Consider the following 14,167-nt stretch of genomic DNA (forward strand, 5'->3'; position numbering starts at 1 on the left):
TGAAAGTGGTTGCAGAGGCACTCAGAGAAGGAAATGCTGCAATACGGGAAGGAAATGAAATAACGAGAGAACGTCATAAACACGAGTTGCCTCCAATTTCAGGAGAAGAGACTTGGAATTTATTAGAGGAGTGTGGATGTGACCCAAATTCATTGCCTAAGATATATCGTGTTGTCATGAAAGATGTAGACATACTTAGAATGATTCTTCAGTGTCCACCCAAAGCACGCAAAGCAGTCATAATGGAAACTGTCTTTGGTTCTTCTGATTGATCATACTATGATGGTGTTATGATGTTTATGAGTTTTTTTAGGGAGACTGTTTTGTTATGATGTTTATCATTATTTTTTTTAAGGAGAAATAGTTAACAGTAGTCATAGTCACTTTCATGTGTCTTATTTGTTCATATGCAACAAATTTCATTTATCTTACAATTGTTAATTAATAAGCACTATCCATGATTTTGAAAATTCTTATGTCATATATTTAAGAGCTATGCTATTTTTTACGAAAGTAATTGGAAAAAAATGCAAGGATTACAAAGAATTGCTCTTATAAAAAAAATATTACAAAGAATTGCTCCGATAAAAAAAGGCAAAAAAAAAAAAAAACAATATGATGCTTGGAGCAAAATACATGAGCCAGTTTAAGATAAAATAGCGGCTTAGATGTGTGCTTGTCTTTGTCAGTTTATGAAATCGTAAAAACAAACAGTTTCTTTTATTTAATTAAGTTTAAGGGTAAAACGGTAAAATACTGTTAAAATCCCTCCCCTCCCCTTGTGAACCAAACACACTTTTAATTAAAAATATCTCCCCTCCACTCCCCTCCGTAAAAATCCCTCCCCTCCCCTCCCCTCCTAATTCTCGAACCAAACGGACTCTTAGTGATGCTGAGCTGGCTCCCTGCATGTTGTGTTGTCATATACACGTGTCAAAAAGAAAGTCACGTACATGTCACCTTCATCGCCTTCTCCTCTCCAAAATCATCATCATCGCCGGCGATCAACGATGAATTTTTGAAGAACGAAACGGTCTTTGATTAAGGTAAGTCTCACGTCCATCTTACCTTCTGCTCTTTTGTTCTGGTTGGTTACTATATTTGATAGTGGTGGAAATACATAAAATGTTGATGCAGCAAATGGTGGAAATGTTGTAAATGTTGATGTTGCAAATGGTGGAAATGTTGATGCTGCAAATGTTGCAAAGATCAAGTTGTGTTTTCTGCGTTTTGTATTTTGTTTTACAAAGCTTGTCTTTCAAGGACCAAACTGATAGTTAGTTATATAATTCAAGGACTGATTTGATCTTTTTTAACATAAACTTGGGATTGATTTGATGGATAGCCATAAAATTTAAGGACTAATCTGATGTAAATATTTTGACAGAAAGGTTTCATGAAGATTCATCTTCAACCTCTTTTCATTACAACATTACACACGTCTAGTACAATTCAGAAGCATGTTCACAAACTCAAACAAGCAAACCATGACTGTTAAAAACTCAATCAACCTACGCTCAATTCCTAAAGTATCAACTTTGTCCATCAATCTCGCCCTCCAAACAACTTCATTCTCACTTTCCTTTGACTTGAACGTGAAGATCGATTAATAAACATTTTTTTGCCCATACACTCACCCCCATCATTTCGGATTCAATTACAACAGTTTTGTTTGAAGGAATTTCGGGGATTTTTTGATTTCAGATTCAATAAAAAAATTAGGATTTTAGGTTATTTTAATTGGGGAAGAATGTTACCACTAATTATTGGAAGATTTTTTGGAAATTTTGGAGTGTGGATTAAATATTGTATAATTATGGTTCCTATTTTATACATTTGGGGAAGAAATAGTCATTGGGGAAGAGAGACGTTGGTGAATATGATATTCTTACATTTTCTGCAAATCAGTCAAATTAGTCCTTGAAAATGTTGGTTACAATCGGCCATATTAACCACTGCTTGTGTGGCGTCTGACATGGCAGTCCATGTGAGAGGTTAACGACCATATCAGCTCCGTTAACACCCCAGTTAATTGGAAGACTAAATTGATTGACATTTTACAAATTCAGGGACGAAATTGATATTTTGCAAAATTTAGGGACGATTTTGGTTGATGCTTGCAAATTTAGGGACGAAGTTGATGATTCACTCTTAAGAAATCTAAATTTTATTTTGAAAATATAAAATATTATTTTTTATCAAGTAATGATTACTCAATTTTTTTATTAAAACTTATTAGTTTTGGATGTTTAACTATTGTCCTTGGTGTGTCAAAAAAAAATCATTGTCCTTAGGGCACTAGTTAATAATCTTCTATGTTTTAACACAAATTTTCAAACTCTTACCGAATCAAATAAAGTAGGTTGAAAAATGTGTGTTTCTTGCATTTTAATAATAACGAATGAAAACTAATTGCGTCTTGTTAACTATTATTTTTCGTGAGCTTAGGTGAGTTGATAAGGACAATGTATGACATATGCTAGTTTCAGGGTTTGAAACTAAAAACTTAAAAAACTATTGCTTCCAATATTTATTTATTTTTTGACAAACTCAAGATTCTAGTTAAAAAAATTTAAATCAAAAAATTATTTTTAAAAAAATAAAATACTTCCAATTTTCAAACACAAAATATGAAAATATTTATTTTAAGGTTCTCCCAAAGATCATCAATAACTCATCAAATTGTACACGAGCCGACTTTACAATTCCGTTTTAAAAATAACTTTTTTTTTAAGGAAGGAAAATTATACCATGCATTATTCCATTATTCTATTTTCTCTTTAATGGATTTTTTAGTAATTTTTTATTTTTGCATTGGATAGTATGAGTCAGATACATATTGAGTGGACACACAGTAGATAGCAGGTAAGTTGCACGCTTTCACCTTCAGCATCATGCTTGCCACGTGTCTATCATTATGTGGCACACGCTACATAGCGTGTGCCGTCACAACACCGTATAGAATACTCCGCTTATAAAAATATCTACCTCCCTATAACAGCCTGCAAAAAACGCAAACTTTCTCTCTCTTCTCTTTCTCGCTCTTCTCACTCTCTCTCGTACGTTTTTAATTTTTACAATTTTATTTTTCATTTAATTTCTCTTTCTTTCTTTGTAGCCCCCATCGTGAAAACGAAATCGAACTACACGAAACAAAAACAATAATAATAACTCATCTAAGAAAACGGATCCGAAAGAAAGAAAAAACAATAACTGAAAACCCTAACCCTAGAAAAAAACGGGGCTTATCCTCTTCTTCCCAAAACCGAATCCAACAATTTCGATTCCCTTTCTCTCTCCAAATTAGGGTTTTCAATTTCTATAATGGAATGCTTTCGTTCATCTGCATCTTCTTATTGCCGGCGCCGATGACCGGAACCGGAGAACGATGCCACCGCCGCAACAACATGACGGAGCAAAAATCATCTGCCTGTCCGGCCGCCGCTCCGGCGGGAATCTCCACCGCTGATTTGGAGATTGATTACTTCTCGCAGGCGAGGAAAGTGCTGAGCGAGCGTTCACCGTTTGATGTTATCGAGGAACCGTCGACTTCTGCGGCGGTGGAGGTTACACTGCCGAGTGGTTTAGCGAGTTTGTTGAACCGTAACGGGGATAATAAGAAGCGTCAGAAGAAGTTGAATTCCGGTGGTGGTGGTGATAAGAAGAAGAAGAAATCGTCGAGGGCGAATGAGAAACGTGGTTTTAATGTTTGGGTTGAGACGGAGGAGTATTTTAGGGACTTGAATTTGAATGATATTGATACGTTATTGCAGGCTTATACTACGACATATAGTTTAGTTTCGAACGAGTGTTTTAAAATTCCGCATTTGGATAATGGTTCTAGGTTTAGTGTAGTCAGTAGTGAGAATGAGAAGAAGATTTTTCCATTGTTGAATGTAGTTTCTAATGAGAATGAGAATGCGGATGAGAAGAATGATGTCGAAGAAGTTAATAATGAGAATGAGAATGGTTGCTTGGTAATTGAGTTAAGTGACGTTGTTGAATTGGAAAGAGCTTTGCCGAATAACGATGACAAGAATTATGATGATTCTGAGAATTCTGTTGGTTTAGAGTGGTTTTTAGGTAGCAGGGATAAGGTATTTTTAGCTTCTGAGCGCCCATCGAAGAAAAGGAAACTTTTAGGTGGTGATGCCGGGTTGGAGAAAGTTAAAATGAATAGTCCAAGGGACGGGGACCAACCTTATTGTCATTATTGTGGCAGGGGAGATTCGGACACTGATTCAAATCGGTTAGTAGTATGCGCTTCTTGTAAAGTTGCGGTTCATAGGAAGTGTTATGGTGTGCAAGATGATGTAGATGATTCATGGTTGTGCTCTTGGTGTTCGAAGCAAAAGGGTGATGTTGATGACTCGGTGAATCCTTGTGTTCTTTGCTCAAAGAAGGGTGGCGCTTTAAAACCGGTTTATAGTGCTGTTGATGGTGTCGGGTCTTCGCCGTTTGTGCACCTTTATTGTTGTCTGTGGATGCCAGAGGTTTATATTGAAGATTTGAAGAAGATGGAGCCTGTTATGAATGTCGGAGGGATCAAGGAAAACAGAAGAAAATTGATGTGTAATATTTGCAAATTGAGATGTGGTGCATGTGTTCAGTGTACTCATGGTATGTTTTGTCGTCTTGTATTAAGCAATTTTCATTTATCTAGCGAGCATTTTAGTGTCTCAAAGCTATAGCTTATTGTGCATCTGTTAGGACTCTGATCGGATTTGTTCAACACTTTTTAGTTTTGACTTTTGACTCACATAATCCTGTATATTTGTCTATTGTAATTTGATTGTTGGTTCACATTTTTCTTGCTTGTGGTAATATCGAGAGTTGGCTTACTTTGTTCAAAGATGATTTTGTGTCTTAGGCTTAGTGCAGTGGATGAAAATAAGTTCAGTTTCTACACTAATTAATTGCAATCTTTACTACTATACAATTTCCAATTTCACGTTATCTTGGTGCAGACTATGTATTTTTACATCTTGGCGGCATATCTGCTCTAAAATCGGCTATTCATTAATTACATGCTTCCACATGTATAATTCTGTGCTGGTCAAAGTGTTATAATATCATCCGATTGATAAAAACGCTAAGAATTATTTTGTCTGTCTAAAGTTGAAGAACATTAGTTATTCTGCCTGATCTATTCTAGTGATAACTGTTAAAATACTAATTTCGTTATACATTAGAGTTGTATTATACAATATGTTGCGCACTTCAAGAGTGCAAGTGTTTGGAGACTTTTCACGTTCCTTTTGCAAAGAAAAGGAAACTTTATGTGCACCAAATTATGTTTTTTTTTTTTATTTCATAATTGTACCAGACTACCTGTCCCAAAAAACTGTGTAATTAATCAAATTGAGGGTTAACTTCTTTCTATTTTTCTTATTGCAGTTTCATACAATTCAATTTTGAAGTGAATATCCCAGTCCTTTATTTTTTCAATCTTGTACTGAATATTGACAGTAGTATCTAATCTGGACAATCGACTTGTAGTTTATGCCTATTCATTGATTGGAAAATGCTACACATGACCTTGAAGCATCTAATCTGGACCATTGACTTGATTATTCCTATTCATTGATTGAAAAATGCAAATCATGGAGTGACTATGTAGCTTACGAGTTTCAACTGGATTAGATGTTGTTGGAGTTGTTTGACTTGTTGATTATTCATATTCATTGATTTAAAAATCCAAATCATGGAGTGACTGTGTAGCATATGCAGAGTTTAAATTGGATTAGATGTTGTTGGAGTTGTTTGACTTGTTGATTATTCCTACTCATTTATTTAAAAATGCAAATCTTGGAGTGACTATGTAGCATAATCAGAGTTTAAATTAGATTAGATGTTATTGTTGTTTTCTTCAGGTGTCTTCTAGGTCTGTTTCTTGCCGGCGTGTAATATATATATATATATATTTGTAAATTTTTGCATTTTGAATCATCTTTGGATGAACAAGGATATTTATGGCTTTTTTTTAGCATGTGCAGCGTATTCTTTTTGTCAATGAACCTCGAGTTTAAAAGGCAGGCATTGTAGAATTTGCAATGTGTCTGTTTGATGACAAATTGTGAAGACTGTGTGTTAGGATAGCATTACTTGTCGTTTTTGCATTTGCTGATGAGTAAGTGTAAGGATGGATTGATTTTGGTATTGAACATGTGGCAACCTCCCATCTTTGCATTTTTGATAAAATCTATTTTAAAAATTACTAAAGATATGATATACTAAATCAACTCATGGGACCTAACTAAATGCTATTCTTGTAAGTAGGCTGTTTTGGCCTTTAAAATGATTATGTTAACTACCACAGACAGTTGCTTCATAGGTAGATCTTTGATCTATTGAGATGTTGCATTTGGATTCAGTCTTTCATGTAGGATTTTCCGAGCAGTGAATATTAGCATACATACTTCTTTTTTTTCTTTTCATTTTTTATGAAGTGTCATGTTTGATCAAGGTTCCGTGGTTTGTGCACTTCAGCCGTTGTCTCCTACCTTGTTTCTAATGTTAGTATGAGTATCTCAGTGTTCTTCTTTTGATCTGGTGTGTAACTTGTTGGTGCTAGTTGACATTCATAATCATAACTATCTTATGCTCTTCAAATTGTTTTAGCTCATAACTTTTTCCTTCTATATGGTCTTTTCAGGATCCTGCAGAACTCCTTTCCATCCTTTATGTGCAAGGGAAGCTAGACATAGAATGGAGGTTTGGGCAAAGTACGGCAATGATAATGTGAGTTCTTTGTAATTTTCAGAACTAAATCTTCCTGTCTCCTTTCCAGTAAACAAGGAGACAACAAATCAAGCAAGTTGTTGATTATCAATATTGGATTAGTTTATAATCTGCCAATAGTAAATAGTCCCTTTTTTTTTTTCTCCAAGTTACAGTTTTGTCACAAGAGTTGATTATCGTGTACCTTTGTATGTTATACTTTGTCAGATTGAATTGCGGGCTTTTTGCTCGAAACACTCAGATCTACAAGAGAACAGAAGCATCTTGCCTTTGGGAGGCTCTATTCCAGTTGGCAGTGAATTTTCAGAAGCTAATGACCTTCCAGTGAAAAGTGAACACAGTATAAAAATTGGTTTCGGCAATGGAGTGTTAGAGTCTGATGGTAATTCTGACAAGTTGAACCATAATGATGAACCTCCGAATGGAGGATTGTCTGTCGGTACGATTAGCGCACAAAATATGTTGGTATGTGGCGCTGCGCAACCACATAATATGGGTGTGGCAGGGAGAACCAATGAGAAGGTTGATAGCTCTAATTCCCCCAGTTTTGCACTTGTTTTGAGAAAGGTATTCTGCACATCATTAACATACACTGTTTACAGTGAAACTATAATTTTGTAGACAATTGTTTTTTTTCCTTCTTTTTCCATGCTTATTCTAAGCTGACATTCACTTTTTGCCAGTTGATAGAGAAAGGGAAAGTTGATGTAAAAGATGTTGCATTGGAGACTGGCATTTCCCCAGATACATTAACTGCAAATATCAATGTAATGCTCGAAATTTATCATGCCTACTTTGTGAAAAATGATTATTTGAACAAAATTAATTTTATTTTTATGCTTTAAACATTATACTTGCAGGAAGCTCATATGGCCCATGATGTGCAACACAAAATAGTCAATTGGTTAAAAGCCCATGTGTATACTGGTGCATTTCAAAAATCGGCTATTGTATCCATGGATGAAAGTGGAGCTTCAGCTGGTTCTGATACTTCACCGTTATCTGATTCAGGCTTGCTCGATCCTGTTGCTGTTAATGTTAAGTCTGTACCACCAAGGAGAAGAACTATCAATAACATTAGGATTTTGAAGGACAATAAAGTGATATGTTCATCTGAGGGGGTTACTACTAGTGACGGTGGGGGGTCAATTGAAAAGTCCTTGGTTTGTCAGCCTGAGTGTGAAAATCCAGGAAGTTCTAACAAAGCATCAGTTCCCGATGCCACTGACATGGTAATTTTATGACCTGGTCTATTTGGGTTGGAAAACATTTTTAAGTTTTATTTCCCGACTACGTTAGCCTTGCTATGCATAGCCGGTCCCAAGCTCTGATAAAAGGAGAGAGTTGTGTTAGGCAGTCGACAGCCAACGTATAACATGGATCGATACATAATAATGTTTTTTGTATTTCCTGTTTTTACTAACCACTCATAGTTCCAATCATGCTCTGTCCTTTTCATTTTGTTTCAAGATTTCCAATATTTGTAATGTAGTAAGGTAAAAAACCCTGACATATTTGAAATTATTTGTGAAAACAATGCTTAAAATGAGAATAAAAAATATTTTCTCAAACCTAACAGGTCTTTGTCTACTAGAATTCATTTTCTTTTGACTCCTTGAGTAATTAAGTATTCTGAATTATTTAGATAGGCCTTATAGTGGTTCTTTCTGTCATTTTTGAACCACATGGTCAGTTCTGCTTTTTTTCTTCCTTCCCTTTTGATCTTTGGAACCCGTCTTTCAAAATGATATATGCATGTTTTGTTAGGATTGTTTAAACACACAGTATATTGTTTTACCATTTCGTAATGAGCAGTTTCATTCATTTTTTTCTCCTCGCACTTGCTTAACGAGTAGGATAAGCAAGAGATCTATCTTTAAAATCATTGGGAGAGGTCTGGTTCTAAATGATCTATCTTTAAAACCTAGTGGAAATTTTTGTTGTTATTGTAGTAGTAGTACTTGCTTCGTGGGATAACATTTGGTTCTTGTTTTCCGGTGGGGTATTTTTTGCTCTTTTTTCTGCTAGCACTTCATTCTTGACAAATCTTAGCAATGTTTTAACTCACTTTGTTTACTATGTTCTGTTTTTCATTCCATGCAGAATTTAACCAAGTCTGAGGATATATTTCATGAGGTTCAAGGTACGGCTTCATCTTGAAACTATCCATTTATAATATCAGAAGCTACTATACTTATTTCTGTTGAAATTTCCTGCTATCTTCTTTTGTCATTCCCTACTTTAAAGGTTGTGGTATAGGTAAATTGAAATGAAATGCTAATGTTGTAAGGATTTGATTTTGATTTTTTAACTGCAAACATGCTTCAGTTACTTTTATGAGTATTTATGACATCTTTTCTTCCTATGTTATGAGTATTTATAGCTACATTATGCAGGGAATGCTGATGACCTCTACAAATCCAGCTTATCTGTATGCGTTTCAGAACAGAACTCTACTGCTTGTTTGCAGAATGCATCTATGCTTTCCGATCCACACATTCCAGCTCATTCTGCTTCAGAACCACCCCTTCCTGGTTTCATGTGAGCTTCTCAAAGTGGCTATTTTATTATATTCAGCATGTACTGTTTTCTGTCTCTGTGTGTCAGTATACAACCTTTGACGTGACATACTTGGGTTGGCATTCTACTTTAAGGTTGACTTTCGTTTTTTGATTGCAGAAAACTGGAAGCAATCTCTAGTTACGCTCACCCATACATTAACAAGAAGCTACTGCAGATTCGTAGTGGCTTGCCCTCGGAGAACCTTATGGGTGAGATAGATTTGAATATTATCTTTAGGAAGCATTGGATGTGATTATTCTAATTTTCTGTTTACATGTAAACCTATATAATATTTCGGAAAAAGGTATATTAAAATCCAAATCTCCTCAGTATAAAATGTCAAAGTCCTCATTGGGATGATATTTATACCCATGCATAAAATTAATAGGTGTCCATGTGTTTGGAAATTAGAATGGCCACATACCAAATGACTCCTTAGTATTTTGTTTAATGTTATTTGGACTAGTCTTATAAATTTCTCTCTCAGCAGGTTTAAGTGGGTGCAGAAATTCTTTCGTTGAATCATCTGGAGCTAATAACTGCCCGAGTAGTGAAAATCAGCAGTTAATTTGTACTGACGTTTCCAAGCCTGATCCAGTAAAGATGGAGCAGTTGGTTAGGGATGAACAAATGCAACTTACGGAATTTTATTCAGAAGATGAGTTGGAGTGTGATCTTATATATTTTCAGCATAGACTGCTGCAGGAAGCAGTTGCAAAAAAGAGGCTTGCTGGTGTGTGCATCATTTTGTACTGAATTCTCATCTACTTCATTTTTTTTCTTCTAATTAATCTGAAGTTGGCATCATCAATTGTTTTGTATCCATGTTCAATTTTAAACTTGCAGCAAATATCTGACTGTCTGATTTTCTACTTTCAGAAAACTTGGTCTACAATGTTGCCAAGAGTTTGCCCCAGGAGATTGATAAAACACATCAACAAAGATGGGATGCGGTGATTGCTAGTCAATATCTGCGTGATCTTAGAGAGGCAAAGAAACAGGGTAGAAAAGAAAAGAAACACAAGGAAGCGCAGGCAGTATTGGCTGCTGCAACTGCTGCAGCAGCATCATCTACTAGGGTTTCTTCTTTCCGTAAAGACACCATAGATGAATCTATGCAACCGGAGGTCATATGCACTTGCTTCTTTTGCAATTTCTTTTAACAGTTTGCATACCGTATTGACAGTAAAATATGATTTTTCAGAATTCATTGAAGTTGGATGCTTTATGTGGGCGGACTGGTCCATGTTCTCAGCCAATGCCCCGTGCCAAAGAGACTCTTTCTAGAGTTGCTGTCACTAGAGCTTCGTCAGAGAAATATTCGGATTTTTCTTTGCCAAGATCAGATATTTCTAAGGAGCAACGTAAATCATGTGATATCTGCAGACGATTTGAGAATGTGTTAAATCCTATCCTAGTCTGCTCTGGTTGCAAGGTTTTAGGACTCATCCCTGGTCCTTTTCATGCACTTATTTCTCTGTTCTTTTCCCCATATTAGTTTTTCATGGTTGTAGGTTGCGGTGCATTCAGTTTGCTATCGTAGTGTGAAAGAAACAACCGGTCCATGGTACTGTGAATTATGTGAAGATCTATTGTCAAGAAGTTCTGGGCCATCTGCCATAAATAGCTGGGAGAAGCCATATTTTGTTGCAGAATGTGCTCTCTGTGGTGGTACTACTGGTGCTTTTAGGAAGTCGTCTGATGGTCAATGGGTTCATGCCTTCTGTGCTGAGGTTACTCTTTCTTTCTTTTTTCTTCTTTTTTTAAAATTTTTTTTTGCAAGTCTACTTGTCATCCTTTAACACCTAACTTCGCCTATTTTTTTAACTGTGATATTTACAATATTTTATAGTGGTTTTTTGAGTCTACGTTCAGAAGAGGACAGATAGATGCTATTGAAGGAATGGTATGTGTGGAACAGATGATTTTTACATTTTGAACTCCAACTACTTATCTCTTGCTCGTTTACTTAAAAATAACATATAATTATCTTGTCTTACACCTATTTGTATATTGTTGAATGACAGGAGACTGTGCCAAAAGGAGTTGATATTTGTTGCATCTGCCATCGAAAGCATGGTGTATGTATGAAGGTAATAATGATAAACAGACACTGTTTTCCACTTCTATCATTTTCTTCAGTCAGCTTGCTTTTGGAATTAAGATTTCTATTTGCTTAGCCAATGTTGACATATGCTGATTGCAGTGTTGCTATGGCCATTGCTTGACCACATTCCATCCATCCTGTGCTAGAAGCGCCGGTTTGTTCATCATTATGAGGACTGCTGGAGGCAAGATGCAACACAAAGCTTACTGTGAAAAGCATAGTTCGGAGCAAAGAGCAAAGGTTTTACTTTTTGTCTCTTGGTGTAAAATGTCCTTTTTGTTGGCCATCCATAATGACATCTTAAGTTTGAATTCCTCATTTTCCCAGGCTGAAACTCAAAAGCATGGAGTTGAGGAGTTAAAAAGTATCAAGCCAATTAGGGTGAGACTTTCCTATCCATTTTTTTCATTTTGATTCCTTACTCATTTTTTTAGGGCTTGGTACTGGAATATATTGTCATTGGATAACGGATTAAGTTTCAGTTGCAGACCTGCAAGTTTGTTTTCCTTAGTTTGAAGTGCTGGTCACTTTAAAACTATGATGTTATTACAGCTGGCATTTGTAGAGTCTTAGTCATTCACATCTTATGTTGAGATTGTTGAGTGTCTCCATGTTGAGGGAATTTAATGCTTTATGTGGGTTTGGAGTATCTTGTGGAATGAGGGCATAAAGTAGTTTTATAGTAAATGATAGCCTGGTCGATGGAAGTGCTTGGCATTAATGCAATGCTATGGCTGATAAGGTTAAACTTCTTGGATAATGGATTAAGTGCTCGGTAATGATTTTTATTTTGATGTAGAACATTACTGAAAAAATAGTCTTTTGTCTGCCACGTGGTTTTCTGTCAGTACAACTTTAGTTCCCAATTCAGCTGAAATGATTAGTAACTTGATATTTTAACATTCAAATATCTGGTTGTTGGTTATCAGAGATGGGCAGTAGAAGAATTAGTACGTCTGTCCGGAAGTGGTAGCATGATGAAACTGCTGGTGCTTGTTTCACAATCAAATCACGTTCCTCGTTTGTGTGCATACAACGTGCCAATGCATTTTTCTTTTATTTTAATATAGAAAAATTAATTACCCATTCAATATTTTGTTCATGTAATAATGTCAGGTATATAAAGGAGCAGAGGTATAATTATATGTGCACGAAATCGCAGCTGTATAGATAATTATTTTTTGTTATCAAATAACTTGATTCTTTCTAAATGCACTTGAATCAGGTTGAACTTGAGAGATTACGTCTCCTTTGTGAAAGGATTGTCAAACGGGAAAAGATTAAGGTAAAAATCTAGTTTTTTTAAAAGTTCAGTTACGGCTATAGTTGTTTTCCACCATTTGCACCACATTCTTGAGGAGGACGTTTATTGTGTCATGTCTAGAGTAATGCGTGGAATTTCTATATATGTGGTATCTGTCTTGTACAGTTATTTTGATTATTAACTTCTGATTCTGTCAACATTTACAGAGGGAATTGGTTCTATGCTCACACGACATACTTGCCTTTAAAAGAGATCATGTTGCTAGGTCCGTGCTTGTTCGTAGTCCTTTCGTCCTTCCAGATGGTAGTTCAGAATCAGCTACAACATCCCTGAAAGCAACCACAGAGGGATACAGGTCGTGCAGTGAAGCGCGCCAAAGATCAGATGATGTAACTGTGGATAGCTCAGTTTCTGCTAAGCACCGTGTCAGAGTTTCTGTATCCATTGACACAGACCCAAAATTGGATGATGACTGCTCAACCTCACAAAGTCACTATAACCACAAGATTCCAGAGAAGATGCAATTTTCTGGCAAACAGATTCCCCGTAGAGCTTCTGCTACATCACGCAATATCTCTGAGGAGGATGCATGGAGATCCAAATCTCGAAAGGTCTGCAGTAAATTAAGACACTGATGTTTTTAATTTTCATTTTTTGCGTACTTTTTACTTTGAAATGATTGATTTGGGGAGTGTGTTCTGGATTTTGCTGGACAAGACCTTATCCATCATGCTTGTTTGCAGTTACAGACGAATGAATCATTCGGAAAAGAGCTTGTTATGACGTCAGATGAAGCATCTATGAAGAATTCAAGGCTACCTAAAGGATATGCATATGTTCCTGCAGATTGCCTGTCAAATGACAAGCAGTCTAATGAGGATGTATATGCTAGTGGACCAGGGGAACGTGATGGGTAGAGCGATCTGGTTTTTTATTTACGCCCACGAGGCTGACATCCACATTATAAGATGCCATGCCATTTTGCACGTGGAATTGTATTTGAATATGGCAAAATGTAGGGACAGGACTCTGGTCACTGTATTGTTGCAGAACGTTGCTGCATTCTGCTCTGGCAAGGGGAAGTTTTGTTAACGTTGTTGTACATTCGTTGTGAGAGTAGTAAGCTGTACAGTGGATGAACATTTCTTGCATTTACTTGTATTTGGAAGGGCGTGCATTGGAATAGAAGCATTCCCTCTTGTAAACCATACAAGGGAAGATCAAGAAATTACCTGTTTTTATGTAAAGTTAATGTACATATTATGACAGTCGCATTAATTCTGAAAAGGCCCGTGCTTGGCATCATATTATACCCGAGCATATGAATTATGTAACCTAATTTTTTTCTTCTTATACATTCTAATTGATTTTAACGCTGATTGTCATTTGTAATCATTTGGACTGCTAAGTTCACTGTATCTTATTGTAGTTAATGATAAGCTTACAACCATAAGCATTTGAGCTAGTTGAGTTGCTCAAACCTTTGGTACAAA

The 14,167-nt window shown here is 36.0% G+C and overlaps 1 protein-coding gene across 4 annotated transcripts; it reads left to right on the forward strand.

Annotated features, from left to right (window-relative positions):
• Positions 1 to 3,004: 3,004 nt before the first annotated feature.
• LOC11412638 (uncharacterized) lies at positions 3,005 to 14,167 on the forward strand. 4 transcript variants are annotated; one of them, XM_039831446.1, is made up of 20 exons: positions 3,005 to 4,620; positions 6,656 to 6,741; positions 6,949 to 7,308; positions 7,425 to 7,508; positions 7,602 to 7,973; positions 8,845 to 8,884; positions 9,138 to 9,282; positions 9,421 to 9,512; positions 9,791 to 9,907; positions 9,938 to 10,036; positions 10,183 to 10,430; positions 10,508 to 10,738; positions 10,818 to 11,036; positions 11,156 to 11,209; positions 11,331 to 11,396; positions 11,510 to 11,650; positions 11,738 to 11,791; positions 12,636 to 12,695; positions 12,881 to 13,285; positions 13,418 to 14,167. In XM_039831446.1, the coding sequence occupies exons 1-20, from the start codon at positions 3,330 to 3,332 to the stop codon at positions 13,589 to 13,591; spliced, it is 4,338 nt and encodes a 1,445-aa protein (XP_039687380.1). In that variant the 5' UTR covers positions 3,005 to 3,329; the 3' UTR covers positions 13,592 to 14,167. The 4 variants fall into 4 exon arrangements, with proteins under 4 accessions (XP_039687380.1, XP_039687381.1, XP_024635262.1 ...); XM_039831447.1 differs by having other exon boundaries at positions 9,794 to 9,907; XM_024779494.2 differs by having other exon boundaries at positions 9,791 to 10,036.

This window comes from Medicago truncatula, chromosome 3 (genome assembly GCF_003473485.1).
Source record: "Medicago truncatula cultivar Jemalong A17 chromosome 3, MtrunA17r5.0-ANR, whole genome shotgun sequence".
In the NCBI taxonomy this organism is placed as follows: domain Eukaryota; kingdom Viridiplantae; phylum Streptophyta; class Magnoliopsida; order Fabales; family Fabaceae; genus Medicago; species Medicago truncatula.

What these genes read in the sequence shown, in the direction of transcription:
- LOC11412638 (XM_024779494.2), top strand. Translation starts at nt 3,330, where the DNA reads ATGCTTTCGTTCATCTGCATCTTCTTATTGCCGGCGCCGATGACCGGA. An exon ending in ATGTGTTCAGTGTACTCATG is followed by an intron (nt 4,621 to 6,655) that starts GTATGTTTTGTC and finishes TGGTCTTTTCAG; the next exon opens with GATCCTGCAGAACTCCTTTC. An exon ending in TGCAAAAAAGAGGCTTGCTG is followed by an intron (nt 10,037 to 10,182) that starts GTGTGTGCATCA and finishes TTCTACTTTCAG; the next exon opens with AAAACTTGGTCTACAATGTT.